Source organism: Microcebus murinus, chromosome 19 (assembly GCF_040939455.1).
Source record: "Microcebus murinus isolate Inina chromosome 19, M.murinus_Inina_mat1.0, whole genome shotgun sequence".
Taxonomy (NCBI): domain Eukaryota; kingdom Metazoa; phylum Chordata; class Mammalia; order Primates; family Cheirogaleidae; genus Microcebus; species Microcebus murinus.
The window spans coordinates 15,179,543-15,196,366 of record NC_134122.1 but is presented as its reverse complement, the minus strand read 5'-3'; the positions used below and the strand labels follow the sequence as shown (position 1 = coordinate 15,196,366).

General features: G+C 37.4%; 1 protein-coding gene across 2 annotated transcripts in view; it reads right to left on the bottom strand.

Annotated features, from left to right (window-relative positions):
* Positions 1-16,789, bottom strand: part of REXO5 (RNA exonuclease 5) — a 36,070-nt gene extending 19,281 nt beyond the window's left edge. For both annotated transcript variants that reach the window (XM_075995159.1, XM_075995160.1), the window contains exons 1-11: positions 16,651-16,789; positions 16,309-16,450; positions 13,158-13,270; positions 11,868-11,994; positions 10,332-10,428; positions 6,445-6,588; positions 3,961-4,049; positions 2,857-2,972; positions 1,611-1,749; positions 1,360-1,454; positions 223-325 (exon numbers count right to left, since the gene is read on the bottom strand). In XM_075995159.1, coding sequence (XP_075851274.1) covers positions 223-325; positions 1,360-1,454; positions 1,611-1,749; positions 2,857-2,972; positions 3,961-4,049; positions 6,445-6,588; positions 10,332-10,428; positions 11,868-11,994; positions 13,158-13,270; positions 16,309-16,446 — 1,161 coding nt within the window. In that variant the 5' untranslated portion in view covers positions 16,447-16,450; positions 16,651-16,789. The remainder of the gene's footprint in view (positions 1-222; positions 326-1,359; positions 1,455-1,610; positions 1,750-2,856; positions 2,973-3,960; positions 4,050-6,444; positions 6,589-10,331; positions 10,429-11,867; positions 11,995-13,157; positions 13,271-16,308; positions 16,451-16,650) is intronic.
* Positions 16,790-16,824: the final 35 nt, after the last annotated feature.

Genomic DNA, 16,824 nt, shown 5'->3' with positions numbered 1-16,824 from the left:
AATATTTAAAAACACATAAAACAGGTAAGCCCAACTTCAGAGACAATGTATTTAACAACAACATTATGCCAGTGACATGGGTCTTAATTCCACATACATGCCCGACTTCCATCACTCTTCCATTTTTGTTAAGAAAGATAACAATAGGAGATGATAATCTGTGACTGTCTGATCTAGTCCCATAATTTAAGAAAGGCAAACACACCAGTCAAAGATACTAACCTTCTTTGGGCCATACTTAAGGAAATATCGAGCCAATTCAAGGGTTGTTCTAGCATCTTCTGTGGCATCATGACCAAGCCTGCCTGGACACTGTATATCCTTCCTGGAAAGTCAAGATAAAATTCATGCCTGCGAACATTTTTAACGATAGACTCTTCCAAACACCTCAAAAGTTCTGGTTACATGTAAAATTTTAGCATTCTGATAATTAGACTCTTCCAAACACCTCAAAAGTTCTGGTTACATGTAAAATTTTAGCATTCTGACAATTAGATTCATATCACAATATTCAAGACTCTTTTATTCCAGGTAATTGCCAGGCCCTGAGAGAGATGCTGGGGATGCAGAAAAATCAGGAATGACTTTGTCCACAATCAGCATATCAGCTGGATGAAAGGCTACCCAACAAAAAGTCTCTGGGCGACTCCCTAGCCAGGCCCTTCACTCATTTCTTAGATGTAACCACTGTTTAAAGTTACCTTCCAGAAAATTGTATAGAAGCATCTATATGTACTTAAATATTTTCTTGGTTGTTTTTTAAAAACTTAAAATACATATATTCATGTTTATATCTATAGATATATCTAAATCTAATCTGTAGTATATCAATATCTAGGCACATATAGATCTTGTTCCGCATCTATATTTTATTCTCAGTATTATCTTAAAGAGGTTTCCATATTAGCACATACAGATCCATCACATTAATTTGAGCAAAAAAATTCAATAATACAGGTAACTATAATTTATTCAACCAGTCCTCTAGAATATTTTCGGCTTTTTGCTATTTTAAACCATGCTAAAATGTAAATGAATGAACGTCTTTGTACATGTGTTTCTATACAATAAAATACATTAAATTACATACAATAAATACATATATAGGCATGTTGTTTTGAAATTTTGCTTAACTTTTCTGCCCTTCCCTGTCCAGTTCTATCCATCAAGCCTCAGCTGTAAATGTAAACTCCTTTCTCTACTGCCACAATTTCTTCATTTCACAAGAAATGAAAAGAATGATGTTTATAAACTAGAGGAAGAGCAAAGATCCTGAATTTTGTAATATGCATCAGATACTATAATGCTAACTTATATGTGATTTGTCAGGACAGTATTATAATATGTAAACAAACCTACCCCAAAATAGCTTTGGCTAAGAACTTTAGCTTAAATCTTCTGCCCTGCTCTCTGACATAAAGCAATGATGTATCAATAACATATGGATGTATCATCTGAGGAAGAAAGAGAATAAAATGAGTAGCATCTTATGCTAAAGGAAAAAATAAGTGGGCTGGAAGGTTGAAGAGCCCAATGTTTAGATTTGAGATAAATGGAATAGGCATTTACAGTAGAAAAACTACAAATAAAGTCCTAAATCAAATACTCACTTTCAATGCTCTGAGATCCAAGTCTAAGGAGTGGCCCACTAACACAGCATCTGGAGGAAGCAATGCTTTTAACTGCCTCTGTACATCTTTCAGTTTGGTTGTGACTGGGTTAAGAATCTTCTTCGTGATTCCTGAAAAACTTTCAATAAAAAAAGAGAAATGGACAGGCTATTAACAAGTTTTCCTCCCTGGAAAATCATTTCCAAAAAAGTATTTTAAAAAATTATACTTAATATGTGCTTAGCGTCAAAAAGGTTGAAAATACAGATAAGAGAAAATCAAAATTAGTCATAATCCTACTACCCAGAGATGATCACTTTTTACATTTTAGTAAATATCCTTCCATATTTTTGATACCTATATATTTATGTAAATATTTTTATAAAAATGTAATCATAATGCACATGCTACTTTATAACATAAGCCAGTCATTTTAAATATATCATGAATAAGTTTTCACATCAATAAATCTGTTTTAGGACATCTTTTTAAATTGTCACAGAGTATTCCATTATAGGGATATAGCATGTTTTAACTAATCCTCTACTTTGAGACATTTATATTCCCATATTTTTGCAATATCGTGACAAACATGCTTGTACATACATACATCTTTGCTACACATGACTGTCCCCTAAGAATACTGTCTAATTATAAAGTCTGCTAACAGGGTAGTCTTTATCATTATCATAGCCTCTCTGTGGCTAAATAAGCATGACTCAATAGATACAACTTTAATGGGTGGAAATAGTAATGTTTTGCTGGCTTGTTCTTTGCCTAGTCACTATGTGTACATTCTGAAATTACATGCTAATCTTTGGAAAAATAGACTTAACATTTTGAGCTACAAATTTCTGTTACGGGAAAAAAATCAGGGTTTAGTTTTTCATTTTGGGGGTCAAGGCAAATGATGACTTGCAGATTTTCTGATGGGGCTAATCAGAAAGCAAAGCTCCAGCTGTTTGGCAATTACTAGATAATGATTACAATTGGGAGATTGTAGGGCAAGGAAAATAATATTCTGCCAACTTAAGATCACAAGGTTAGAGAACAAGAAGGACAAGAGCATTACCCACTGGCATTGAGCCATTTCAGTGTTCAAATACACAAAGGCCCCAGCCTTTTCTCTGATAATATTTAAGTAGATAAAACCTAACTAAACAGAAGTTTTGGGCCATTCCTGTTAAGTCTTATTCCATTCTAGTCTGACAGCTCTCAGAAGAGCTGGAGATGAAATGAAAAATACCTGGTGAGGTAGTCCAGAATCTTGTTGTCAGGTTTGACCAGTTCATCCATAACACAGCAACCTCCTTCGGCAACCAGTGAGATACGTGTTAGTTCTCTCCCCTTGGATGTGAGGCACTGAAGAGACCAGGATGTAGTCAAGACTCTTGAACTGTAGAAGCTATTGCTTCCTCTCATTATTCACATTATGTCAAATGCCACCTATCCTAATCTACTAGGGTCCTTGCAGCAATGGCACAGACTTTGCTTACTAGAGGGATCCAATATGAGTGAAATTAAAGCTAGGCACCTAGGTTGCTGAATGTTACACTAAGAGAATCAACATAGTGTAATTTCTCTAGAAAGGATGTGCTCAAGGAAGGTGAATTCAAATAATTTAATCATAATTATGTCTACCATTTATGAAGGGTATACTATATCCAGCATTATGCTAAGTACCACTAATAGGTCATGTTTTTAAAGCCACTCTATTATGATCTAGTGCTAAACTAAGCATTATATATATACCAGCTCATAATAATCTTCTGAGGTAGCCTTAAGTAGAAGCTAAGGTTGAGAAAGTTAGGGGATTTGTCCAAGAGCTACTATTAAGGCAAGGCAAAGGTATATGATATGTCAGACTCTAAAACTTTAGCTTTTAGCCACTCCATTAAGAATTGAGAAACTACTTCTTTAATATTAAGAGGGGATACGCTATCTTTGAAAGGAAACTTACTAAAATTACACAAAGTAAAGCACAAGAGATACTTGGGCAGGGAAATCCTACTTGTGATCTTCAGTGTGTAAAACTAAGCGGAACCAATGGTAATCAAGGCAAACCCTTCATGGTAACAACAAAACATTTGTTCAAAAGATTCAGGAGTAAACTCCAGTAATGTACAAAGACTTGGTTAAACATAGTAACTAGTTAGAAAACATGTTTTCTTTCTTCTTCATGCTAGATAGAACACATATCCAAATTTCCTAAAATGTGAGTAAAAGGACCTACTTTCGGCTATTTAAACTGAATACTAGAATTGACTGCATTGGTTCACTGGCACATTAGACTCAAGAAATCATCTTCCACTAGACATTTTTCCAACTGAAAAATCAAAAATATACTTACCATTTCACAGTCAAGTCCAAAGAGAGGACTGTTGTCTGTTATAGAACCATTACATTTAGTAGGTACAAAGTTTTCACAGTCAGGAAAACCTAGAAAGAAAAGGAATAAAATATTTGCCTTTAGACCTATAGATGATAAATATCACTCTTAGATTCATCCAGGTAAAACTGAAATACCATATTTGCTGGGCACCTTCTCTATGTTAGATATTTGAAAGGTGAAGACTAAGGCAAATCTCTGTCTTTAAGTTTTTCTCCACCAATTTATTTTTATATTCTGAGAGAATACTGTAGGCTGCTGTTAAGAAGATCCTAGGGCCTGGACTTCCTGGCAGTTACCAAGTAATTTTTCCTCCTATGAGAAAAGAGATAACTAAATTGTGGCTAAACCCAAAGTCACTAGGCCTTTTTCATGTTGGCACTATGAAGTATGCAAATAACTGTGTGTGGCATCTTTTAAATAAAGAGAAAATAGGAATGAGATTCTAAGACAGTGGAGATCTAAAAGGATCTCATAGTAGGGAGAACATTTAAGTAACATTGTGTTCCTCCACCCAACTCTAACCTTAAGATTTCTCTGAAATCTCTGTTCAGAGACTTGCCTGCATTTTCTGGAATCACTGCCTGAATATGCCCAACAGAAAGGCTCAACTACAGGCTTAACAGACTCCCTCCATTGTGTACCCTAAGTCAATAACCAGGTATATTCAGCTTATAGACCCAAAAGCATCTGAACTGTTGAAGAGTTCTAAGGCTGAAAAAGTAAATGTAACATCTAGATCTTGTTTGACAAGAAACAAAGGGAGGTATGCAAACCTTTGACCAGTCTCTGTTTCTCAGTACCCTGAAATTTCCAACTGATTGCTATTAAAAATAATCAAAATATGGTCTAACCCAGAAAAGAAAGGCATCTCCAAATCTGAAAGACACTTTACTCGCTGCCCACCTTATCTATATTAGTGGCAATGATAAAAAGTAACCAATGTTTTTTAAGTATTTATGTGCCAGGTACCATGTTAAGCACCACTTGTACATTAATTGTTTTAATCTTTATGGCAATTCTATGATATAAGAACTAACTTTTAACTCCATTTTACAGATGGCATTTTCACTTTATTTAAAAAGGAAATTTAGAATATAAAGAACTCCAACAGCTCAAAAAGACAGCCCAATAAAAAATGGACAAAGGATCTGAACAGACATTTTTCCAAAGATATAAACAGCTAATAGGCACATAAAAAGTTGCTCAAAATCATCAGCTAAAAGGAAAATGCAAATCAAAATCACAATGAGTTACCACTTCACACCCACTAAGATGGCTATATTCAAAGACACATAATAACAAATGTTGGCAAGACTATACAGAAATTTGAAAATTCACATATTGCTGGTGGGAACGTAAAATGGTGTAGCTGCTTTAGCAAACAGTCCAACTGTTCCTCAAAGGGTTAAACACTGAGTTACCATATGACCCAGCAATTATGCTCCTAGGTATACACCCAAGAGAAATGAAAACATATGTCCACACAAAATCTTACACCTGAATGCTCACAGCATTATTGATAATAACCAAAAAGTGGAAACAAACCAAATAATTATCACCTGATGGATATACTATATCCATACATGTAATATCATTAAACAATAAAAATAAATGAAGTACATGCTATAACATAGATGAACCTTGAAAACATGCTAAGTAAAAGATGCCAGTCACCAAAGACCACAGATTGCACAATTCCATTTATATAAAATATCCAAAATAAATAAATCTATAGACAGAAAGTAGATTAATGGTTGCCTAAGGCTTGGGCAATTGGAAGGAAACAATAGTATGGGATTTGTTTTGGGGAGATAAGTGTTCTGAAATTGTGGTGATGACTATACAACTCTGTAAGCATACTAAAAAATACTGAGTTGTATATTTTAAACATGTATGTTAATTATATCGCAGTTTTTAAAAAGGAAATGTATTACTGTTGTAATTAGGAGGTAACAAAGAAAATATAATGAAATCAAAGTATTTTTATTAAATTCCTGCTATATAACTGACCAACATTCTGAGATCAGAGCTCCTCTATTTGTTAAAGAATGTGGGGGTATCATGGAAAGAGGATTATACGTATTGAAGAAGCAATAAAATGTTAAAGACATATTGACTCTTTTTAATAAACTAAGAAGGAATGAAAGAAAACCAAATGAAAAACAAAGAAAAGGAATAACTTTCTCACTAAATATTTCAATGCTATTTAATGTCATGTTCATGTACTACCTAAAATCATCACTTTACCAATCATGGTATACCATCACACACTTTGGGGCACACTGTACTTAATATATTTCCTCATTAACATAGAAGATGAAATAAGTAAAACTAAGGCATTCAGAAAGCAGACAAAAAAATAAACTTTCATAGTAGCATTTTAACAAACTGTTATTAGATATTCCTACATTGTTAGCAATATCAGAGTAAGTCTCAGCCAACCTTGTAATGGAAAGTGAAATGTTTTCATTTCCTCCTTTGTCAGAATACATCTGGTCAAGCCCACTTTCTTACAGCCATACTTTTGAATGATGGGGTCATTTTGCAAGTTGATGTTCGCTTTTGAACTAGCAGAAGGTAAAGACCCTGAAACAAGAACAATTGAACATATATTAGAATGTGTGCTTAAGAACCTTGTAAGACATGTCTCCTAACATAGTGTAGGCTAAGCATGGTGAAGATCAAAAGATTTCTAAGACTCAGCCCCAACTTTTAAGGGACTTGCAATCTAATAGTTATAAAAAACATAAATAGAAAATAAGTTCCATATGGATTAAAACAATAAAGGCTCTTAAAGGGAAAGGAGGGGCCAGGTACAGTGGCTCACATCTGTAATCCTCACACTCTGGGAGGCTGAGGCAGGAGGAATGCTCGAGTTCAGGAGTTTGAGATCAGCCTGAGCAAGAGTGAGACCCCTTCTCTACTGAAATAGAAAAATTAGCAGGGCATCCCAGTGTATGCCTATAGTCCCCGCTACTCGGGATGCTGAAGCAAGAGGATTGCTAAGTCCAGAGTTTGAGGTTGCAGTGAGCTACAATGACACTGCCACATTCCACCCAGGGCAACAGAACAAGATTCTATCTCAAAAAATATAAAAAAAAAAATAAGAAAGAAAAGAAAGAAGAATACACTTCAGGCCAGAGTGATTAGATAGTTCAAAAGAGGAAAGATTAGTTGAATCTTAAAGAAAAGGCAGAATTCAGATAGTATATTAAACCTGTTCTTTACAGTGCCTGTCACTCCCAACAGCCCATTCTAGCTAAATACACCCTATTCCCAGCCATCTACTCAAGCTGCACTAGTTTGTTCCTTAACTAGGGGGCATCACTAATTGGATTTAGGGTGTGGGCCTAGCTCAAGAGGGACCCATTTGTAGACTGACCAATAACTTGATGTTCCTTGTCAAGACATGCTCTCAAAAGGGACAATGGTAATTAGCTTTTAACCAGAAAATATAGAGAACTAAACAGAAGGAAGAGAAAATATACACAGAGAAGTTGACGCTATGAAAGAGACAGAGAACAGCTCTTTATTAAGGGTACTTAGAGGTTCCTGATGGCTTTCTAGTCCACATGCATCCTTTTTCAAGCAATATCCTCCTTGCTTAAGGTGGCCCAAATGAGTATCTTGCCTTTGCAACCAAAATAGCCAAAGTATCATAAATAGAATAGGGCATTAAAAGTAAGACAGAAATGTAGAAAGCAAACTTGATTCAGCAGTGAGTAGACCAGTCAGGAAGAAAAAAAGGATCTGTGTAAGAAAGGAGCACAGGAAACAAGGTTGAGACAGAAAGACACAAATAAATTATAGACCATTACATATGTCAGGCTCAAGAGTTTGAAGTTTAGTCCATTATTCAATACATAATTGAGAGCAACAAAAAGTTCCTGAGAATGGAAGTGACATAACCAAAACAGTATTTTAAGAAAAATCAACCTCAAAGATTTGTGAAAAATGGAATACAGAGAGAAACTAGAAAAGGCTTTGCAGTCATTCTGGCAAAATAATGATTAACATCTGGATTAAGATTGTAGAAGGGTTGGAGAAAAAGGGATATATGAAAGAAACATTATACAAGAAAAACTAGCAGGGCATGGTGACAAAATAATTCAATTCAATCAACAAAATATTTGTTTATGACTGCTTATTATATGCCTGGCATTGCTCTACCCACTAGGAATTCCCCAATGAACAAAACCAACAAAATTCCCCATGGAATTTAAATTCTAGTTGGGAAGTGGACAATAAACATATAATATGTCAGGTGGGAATGAAGGCTATGAAGAAAAGTAAAGGAGGGGAAGGAGTACCGGGAATGCTGGGGCAGGAAAAGGGTGACTGTCATATATTTTTATACAGGGAAATCAGGCAAGATATCTCTCATAAAGTTTACATTTGAATAGAGAATTATAGGAGCAAAAGGAATGAGCCATTGAGAGATTGGGGATGGGAAACTAAAAGAAAAGTAATTCTAAAATTCAAGACTAGTGCTTAGAGAAAAATGATACTGACAAAAGGAATTTGAAGAGCCCACTATTTGGAGAAAAGAAAAATGCTATTAGATATTATGACTGACAGGACAGTAGAATATCTAAGCAACAATGTCCAACAGGCAGTTGAAAATATAGGACGGCAATCTAGGACATCATACCCAGAGATAAAGATATAGGAGTCATACACAGAAGACTGATAGGTAAGCTTGGGAAAAACAGATGAATATTCCAAAGGAAAGACTTAAGTAAAGGAAGATCAGAGTGCTATGGACTATGCCTTGAGGACTTTGATATTTAGCATGAGAAGATGAAGGGAAATACTTAACAAGATGGAGAAGTAGCCAGAACCCCTATGGCTCCTCAAGGCCTACAAAATAAAATCCAAAGTCTTTAGGTATGGCATTCAAAGCCTGCAGGACATGGCCTTAATCTGCCTCTCCAGCTTTATCTCTCACCACTACCTTTTCCTATTCCCTTCAGCATCTCCAACAAGCTATATTCTCCAGCATGTCAAATTTCTTTTTCCTGATTATACCTTTATTTTAATTAATTTATTTATTTATTCATTTTTGAGACAGTGTCTTACTTTGTTGCCCAGGCTAGAGTGAGTGCCGTGGCGTCAGCCTAGCTCACAGCAACCTCAAACTCCTGGGCTCAAGCAATCCTGCTGCCTCAGCCTCCCGAGTAGCTGGGACTACAGGCATGCGCCACCATGCCCGGCTAACATTTTCTATATATTTTTAGTTGGCCACTTAATTTGTTTCTATTTATAGTAGAGACAGAGTCTCACTCTTGCTCAGGCTGGTTTCGAACTCCTGACCTCGAGCAATCCGCCCGCCTAGGCCTCCCAGAGTGCTAGGATTACAGGCGTGAGCCACTGTGCCCGGCCTACACCTTTTATTTTAAAACTTGATGCCTTAGGCCTAGGATTTCCTAATGCTCACTCTGTGATCTACTTAGAGATGTTTAAAATATAGTGCAGGTCGAATCAAACATAACTGAAGATCAGATATGGGCATCTATTGGGAGAGGAAAATAATGGAAAGATAGGAAATTACAAGTCAGACACTGTCGGGACAGAGGATAATAGGAAGCACAGTTCTGATGGAGATGGGAAGGAATCAACAGTTACTCCTCGCCACTTTTTTATTTCTCCTTAGTGTAATTATTCAATTATTTATTTCTGAACACAAAAAAGCCATCACTAAACAACATTTAATGTAACTATATTTAATGTTACTATATACAATGCCTCATCACTCAATAACCCCACCCTCCAAAAAGCTCCAGAAGGTTAGCTACAACTTGCTAATAGGACACAACCCACAGTTTGAAAAACACTACTATCATGGATATTTACCTTTTAGCTGGGCAAGCATCTAAACCTCCTGCCAGTTCCTCACTGTGAGTAGTATTAGCAGGCATCCCTGACATTGGTCAAAGGCAAGATCTTCCTTCCTACCTGTACACTAGTGGGTACAAAGACCCAGTAACAGTTTAGAGATTATTCATAGTAATTCATAAGAGTTCAATGTCAGTGATATCCAGGTATCCTTAGCAATCTAACTTCACCAAATGGTTTTTCCCCCCACAAATCATGGAGCTGCAAACCAAATGGTTTCTGAGGCATAAACCCTGGACTGTGGTTCCTGCTGCCTAATCTCCCTGGGTACCTGCCCATTTTTTCCTTTAAAAAAGAAAGTTAGAATTGGGTTATGTTAGTTAGAATTGGGTTTTGCTGCTTGAAACTATACACTTGACTGATAAACTCAGTTAAACCAAATCCATAACATCTTTTAGAATGAGCAAATCATCTAATCAGGGTCATTGCCATACCTTCCATTGTCTTGGGCAGATTTCCAGTTGTTTGCTTCTTTTGTAGCCCAATGATATCAGCTAGAAAAGTAGATGATGGAGGAGGCAAAAGGAACTTCTGAAAATATATTAACAGGTTTTATATTAAATGCTTGAAAGCAGTTAAAATACTGTGAAAAAGCTGGACTTTTATAGTCAGCTCAGTGCCATGAAAAGAAAGGTCTAGACAACAGTTGTTTGCATTGTAAATGAGAACTGTTTCTTTCTTTCTTTCTTTTTTTTTTTTTTTTGAGACAGAGTCTTACTTTGTTGCCCAGGCTAGAGTGCCGTGGCATCAGCCTAGCTCACAGCAACCTCAAACTCCTGGGCTCAAGCCTCAGCCTCCCAAGTAGCTGGGACTACAGGCATGCGCCACCATGCCTGGATACATATATATATATATATCTATGTATATATATATATATATATATATATTTTAGTTGTACAGCTAATTTCTTTCTATTTTTAGTAGAGATAGGGTCTCGCTCTTGCTCAGGCTGGTCTTGAACTCCTGAGATCAAAGCATCCACCCGCCTCGGCCTCCCAGAGTGCTAGGATTACAGGCGTGAGCCACCATGCCCAGCAAAGACCTGTTTAACATGGAAAAGCAGCTAAGTAAATGAAGCCACACTTACCACTCCCACCCCTCGAAATTTTCTTTGCTTCTTGGATTACACATTGTAAAAATGACAAACTTTACAAAAATATAAAACTTAGACAAGGAAAGTCCTTTATATTTTCCAAAGCACTTCCATATCTATTATTTCATTGGACAGCATGCCATGCAGTCAGAAGAGATGATGCTACATGGCAAAAAGATTGAGATCTCCAGCCTCAGGCTTACCTGGGCTTAAATTCCAGCTCCACCATTTACTAACTGTAACTAGTGCAAATTACTCATTTTCTTATGTATAAAATGGAAATAAAACTATCTAGCTCGTATAGGACTGTAAGAGATGATGCATGTAGCATGCTATCCATGGTTAATATAGGGCCTGGCACATAGGCAGTGCTCAATAAATGAAAGCAAAAAGAAAAGGGTGACTCAGGGAGATTAAATTAGGGCTCACCAACTCAAACACTTTCAGGGATAAATGTATGAAACAAACCAATAGGAAATGAAGAAGAATATGGGAAAATGGAGGGCATGTGCCTCTTTATAAACATGACGGCTGCTATTAAGCTCAATCATGTGATTGTTTTTGGAGAGGTATAAAAACAGAGTTTATGTAAATTTTACAATTTCTGAAAACACCATAGCCCAAACAAAATAGAGCAGTAACAACCTGGGAGCTACAGGTAGTAAATTGGGAATAAGTGCTTTGCCTAGATTACCAAAGAAAAAATCAGAGACAAATCTAATTTACATGAGCCAATCGTATCTTAGTCCTTTTGCTTTCTACATCTCCTATTGCTTGTTTCAGTAGGGTTACCAAGGAGCATGGTCTTAGGCACATGTACTAGTTTCAGGATGAGAGGACCTGACTCAACCCCTAATACAAAATTTTCATAACTTACATGTCTGAATGCCTTTCGGAGAAATCCAAACTCCAAATAGAACCTGTAGAAGTGTAGCTGACTCATTCCCTGCAGAACAAAAACCACCACGTTGTTCAGGTGGTTTTGGTGAAAAAGCTGGCACCAGCTGTTGAAAAATCAAACCAACACAACTAAGAGTGATGCCCTCAAGTCAGTTACAGGCATATAGAAAACAAGTGTGAAAAAAAATAGCAGTGAGTGACCACTAATAGAATTTATCATAACTCACTGATGAACTGGAAGACAGCCATTACTGCACAGAATTCAAACAAAGATCTCTTGAAACAAATATTTGTTGCATTTAAATCAAATAAAAACAAAATGTAACATATTTAAATCCATTGTCCTATTAAAATTTGTTTTAAACCAGAACTTAGATCACTTTACAAAGACTCATCTCCAAAATCCCAACCTACTCTGCAGCCCTTCCTAAGCCAGGTAATCAAATGGCTGGCTTCAAGAAATTCAGCTTTAGATAAAGTAACAGACTAATGGCAGTATCTGTTGATACAGAAGATGAGTTTTGAACTATCTAGCCAATTCATAACTTCCCCTAGAAAAATGTGTATACTTGAAATCTCGAGTTGAGTGCGGTGGTATGCACTTATAATAATCCCAGCTATTTAGGAGGCTGAGGAGGGAGGATTGCTTGAGCCTAGGAGTTTGAGACCAACCTGGGCAACAAGGCAAGACCCTATCTTAAAAAAAAAAAAAAAAGAAAGAAATCTCTTTATTGGTACGTATACAAAACAATTTTCATAATACACTTAATAATGGCATTGAAAATATCAGAATAGCAAAATTCTTTGCCCTTTATTTGTAAAAGAAAAAAAAAAAGATTGACTAGAATTTTTAACCTATCATCATGTTATTTTTAACTAGGTCTGTACTGGGGGAAGCAAACTAAAATGCATATAGTAGCCAGACAGATACTGTAAATAAGGGAAGCAGGCCAGGCAAGACATTGATTGGCATATATACGCCCCATGTAAAAGGAGAGGCCACCACTCAGCTTTGACAAATTTTTGCCATGTGGGAAAAGGGACAGATAAAGGGACAACTGCCAGATCTTTAGGTTTTTTTGAAGAAGTAAAAAATCTGGATTTTTTTTTTACGGGAATTCCCAGATTTAACTGTTGGCAGTCACCATAAAAAAAGAAAATTTAGGACATGCTACATGGCAAAAATAATGTCAATAAACCAGGCATGGTCCTCTAGACACCAGTTTGAACCTCTGGTTTATACCCACCATTTAAGTTCATTCCATACCTGGGTTTAGGAATACTAGATTTGCCCAGAACTGCATATTTCAGCAATTCACATAGCTGGCCATGGGTTACTTCATAGTTTTCAGCAAATAAAATGGTAGATAAGCGGGCTTTCTGCAAAGATAAAATAGGACATAGCAAACATGATTGTCTAGAATAGCAAGAAAGCAAGGCAAATTATTATTCTAGTTTCTGATAATTCTGACATACAGGTATATCTAAACATTAAGGAGTGTTCTAATTAATTGAAAATGAAGGTCTAAAACAACTACCTGCTGTATGACATTATTAATAGGATATTTAGCAAACATTGATACAAAACCTGAATTATAGATACTTGGTCACATGCCAGAAATAGTAGGAGGAATAAAGCACAATTCATGCTCTCAAGGAGTCCATTCTATGATGGGAAAAAAATGCAAGAATAGGTAATTCTAGTAATTCTAATACAGCGTTGGTAAGTGCTATTACAAAGATATGAGAGCAAATAGGCTAACTGCCTATGGGGTTAGAGAGTTTGGGGGTAGCTACTGAGATGAAAACATACTGGGGCTGAGCCTTAATAATGAGCCCACAGGTTGGAGGGAACATTGTCTCCAAACTTATAGTTTGGTTTGGCTAGAGCCAAGACTGCATATTGTAGAGTAGGAGAGGTGTGAGGAGAGGGAAGCAGCAGCCAGATCATAGATCAATGTGGTCTAAGCTAAGGAGCCAGAATTTATTCCAGGGCAACAGGGAGCTCTCTCCACCCTCCTTAAAAAGGGTTTATTTACACTTATATCTGGTTATTTAAGTTATTAAGTAGTTATTTAAGTTATTTAATGCTTTTTATAAGACTCAGATGAGAAACATAAAACAGATAAAAGATACACAATAAATAAATGAAAATAAGTCACCTCTACAACTCAGAGATAACTACTACTTTCATTTTGGTCTGGGAGGCAGCAGAGTATAGCAGTTAAGAGCTCAAGCCCTAATTTCAAGGGCAGGGAAAGCACATATGCACCTGGAATAATACCTTTTTATGCCAGAAAGTAATGAAATCCTCAAAGAATGATGGGGTCATGCAAAAAGATACAGAAGCTAGGTTAATCACAAAATCTTGGATATTTAGAGAATTACAATAAATAACAGATTACAAAACATTGAACAAAATTAAGTATCACTGAGTAAAAAAAAGTAAATAAATAAATTGAAAGTGTAATGAGAATGCACCGCCCATGAAATTATAGAGAGAAAAAGAGAACTTTAGAGAAGTTTAGCAGACACGATCTTAAGCAAGGCTATTATCACCAAAAATGGAACAAATCAATGTGATCTTCATACTAAAGATGTATAACCTAAATATACTCAATAAAAAAAAAACAGACAAAGCTAACTTGAGGGAAATTCTACAAAATAACTGCCCCAGGATTCTTTAAAAGCAATAAGATCGGGCCAGGCGTTTTGGCTCACACCTGTAATCCTAGCACTCTGGAGGCTGAGGTGGGAGGATTGCTTGAACTCAGGAGTTTGAGAATAGCCTGAGCCAGAGTAAGATCCCCACCTCTATAAAAAAAAAATAGAAAAATTAGCTGGGCGTGGTGGTGTGCACCTATAGCCCCAGCTACTTAGGAAGCTGTAATGAATGTCAAGGAATGACTGAGGAACTGTTTGGATTGAAGGAGACATAACAACTAAATTTAACATCATTCTAGACTGGCCCCTACTGCTAAAATGGATTACTCAAACAACTAGAGAAAACTTGAATGAGATCTGAATAGTAGATAGTACCAGTACATTCACATTAATTTCCTGACTTTGATGGTTGCATTGTGATTATGTTGGATTGTTTATAGGAAACATACACTAAAATATTCACCGATGCAGATAGGAATAGAACATTGTGTCAGTAACTACTTTCAAATATTGGCTGGGGTTCAAGATCAGCCTAAGCAACATAACAAGACCCCATCTTTACAAAAAAATTTTAAAAATTAACCAGATTAATTTTAAAAATTAACCTGGAATCCCAGCTACTTGGGAGGATGAGACAGGAAGATTGCTTGAGCCCAGGAGTTTGAGGTTGCAGTGAACTATGATGACATCACTGCACTCTAGCCCAGGCAACAGAGCAAGATGCTGTCTTTAAAAAAAATGTTGGCTGAGAGGAGTTTTTTGTACTCTTCTTGCAACTTTTCTTTAAATTTGAGAATGTTTTAAAACAAAAAAAGGGCTGACTTCCTAACCCAAGAATTGTGGGTTTGAGTCCCACCTGGGGTACCAAAAAAACCAAAACAAATTAAAAATAAACTAACAATGGCAGGGTGCAGTGCCTTACTCCTATAATCCCAGTGACTAGAGAGGCTGAGGCAGAAGGCTCGCTTGAGGCCAGGAGTTGAGACCAGCCCGGCAACACAGACCTTAGCTCTAAATAAATACATAAATAGACCAATAGGTAGATAGATAAATAAACACGTAAAAGAGATTGTCATCTCCTTATACTTTTCACTACATTAACACTTAAATACATTTTTGCCAATCTGATTTTTTTTCGGGGCTGCCTCTGGTTGAATGGAATGCTATTTAAGAAAAAATTTTTCATAGCCCTAATCCCCTTCTAACATACTATATAATTTATCTATCATTACCTCTTTTATCACCTGTCTGTCCACTAGAACATAAGCCCTATTAGAGAAGTTCTCTTTGTCTAATCACTGATGTACCCCAGTGCCTACGTCAGTGTCCAGCACATGGCAGACAATAAGAAACTGATGACTGCCTGAAGGGATGAATGAAGTATATACAGCTCTCAATAAATGGCAGGGATGATGATCAGCCTTATTACTCCCCTGCCAGAATGTAAACTGCACAAGGGCAGGGAATTTTGTTTCTGTGCACTGAGTTATCCCTAGAACATAAAACAATTCTATTCGTTGAATGAGCATTCCTATTACGTTCAAGGCACTATACCAGTTTTAAACTGCCGATAACAACCCGGAAGTAGGTGGCGTTGTATTTATCATTCCCATTTACACATCTGATAGCAGGGTCGGAGAGGCCAGGGAATGGGTGAGCCTGACCCTGTCCAGGGACCCCGGAAGACGGTTGGGATGAGGGTCTGAGAGTTCCAAACCGCCTTGGGCCGCCTGCTAGGGCTTCCCTTTGCTCACCTTGGCCTCGGGCTGCCTCTCTTTGAGATCCCAATCGGCTCTCATCGCCTCAGCGGCCCCGACCACCTTGTTCGGGGCCCGCCTCCTCTTCCTGCCCTTCTTGGGTTGCCTCCCGGTCCTTTCCTTTTCTGGCTCCATGAGGCTGTGGAGAAAGAGCAGCTACAGCTGAGGAAACCGGCAGGCCGTCTCCCGAGGGGAGAGCAGCAAGGGTTGGACAGCTTATAACCTCCCTGGGATCCGCTCCTCCATTCACAGTTTACAGAGCCGTCCCCGCCCCCACGGAATGCGACGGTGCCAACGATCTTCCCCGCCGCCCCACGGTACTAAGCCAACTGGCTTTACCATCCGCGTCGGAGGCCGAATTCGAAACGGCTCCCCAACGGCAACAACGCGCCTCCGCCCGCTGGCAAACAGGGAAAGGGGTGCTGCCAAGCGGCTCCCCGGCCTAAAACTACTCCTCACACCCCTAATCCCCGGAAACGCAGAACCGGAGCCCGGCGAAGAGCAGAAAAAGTC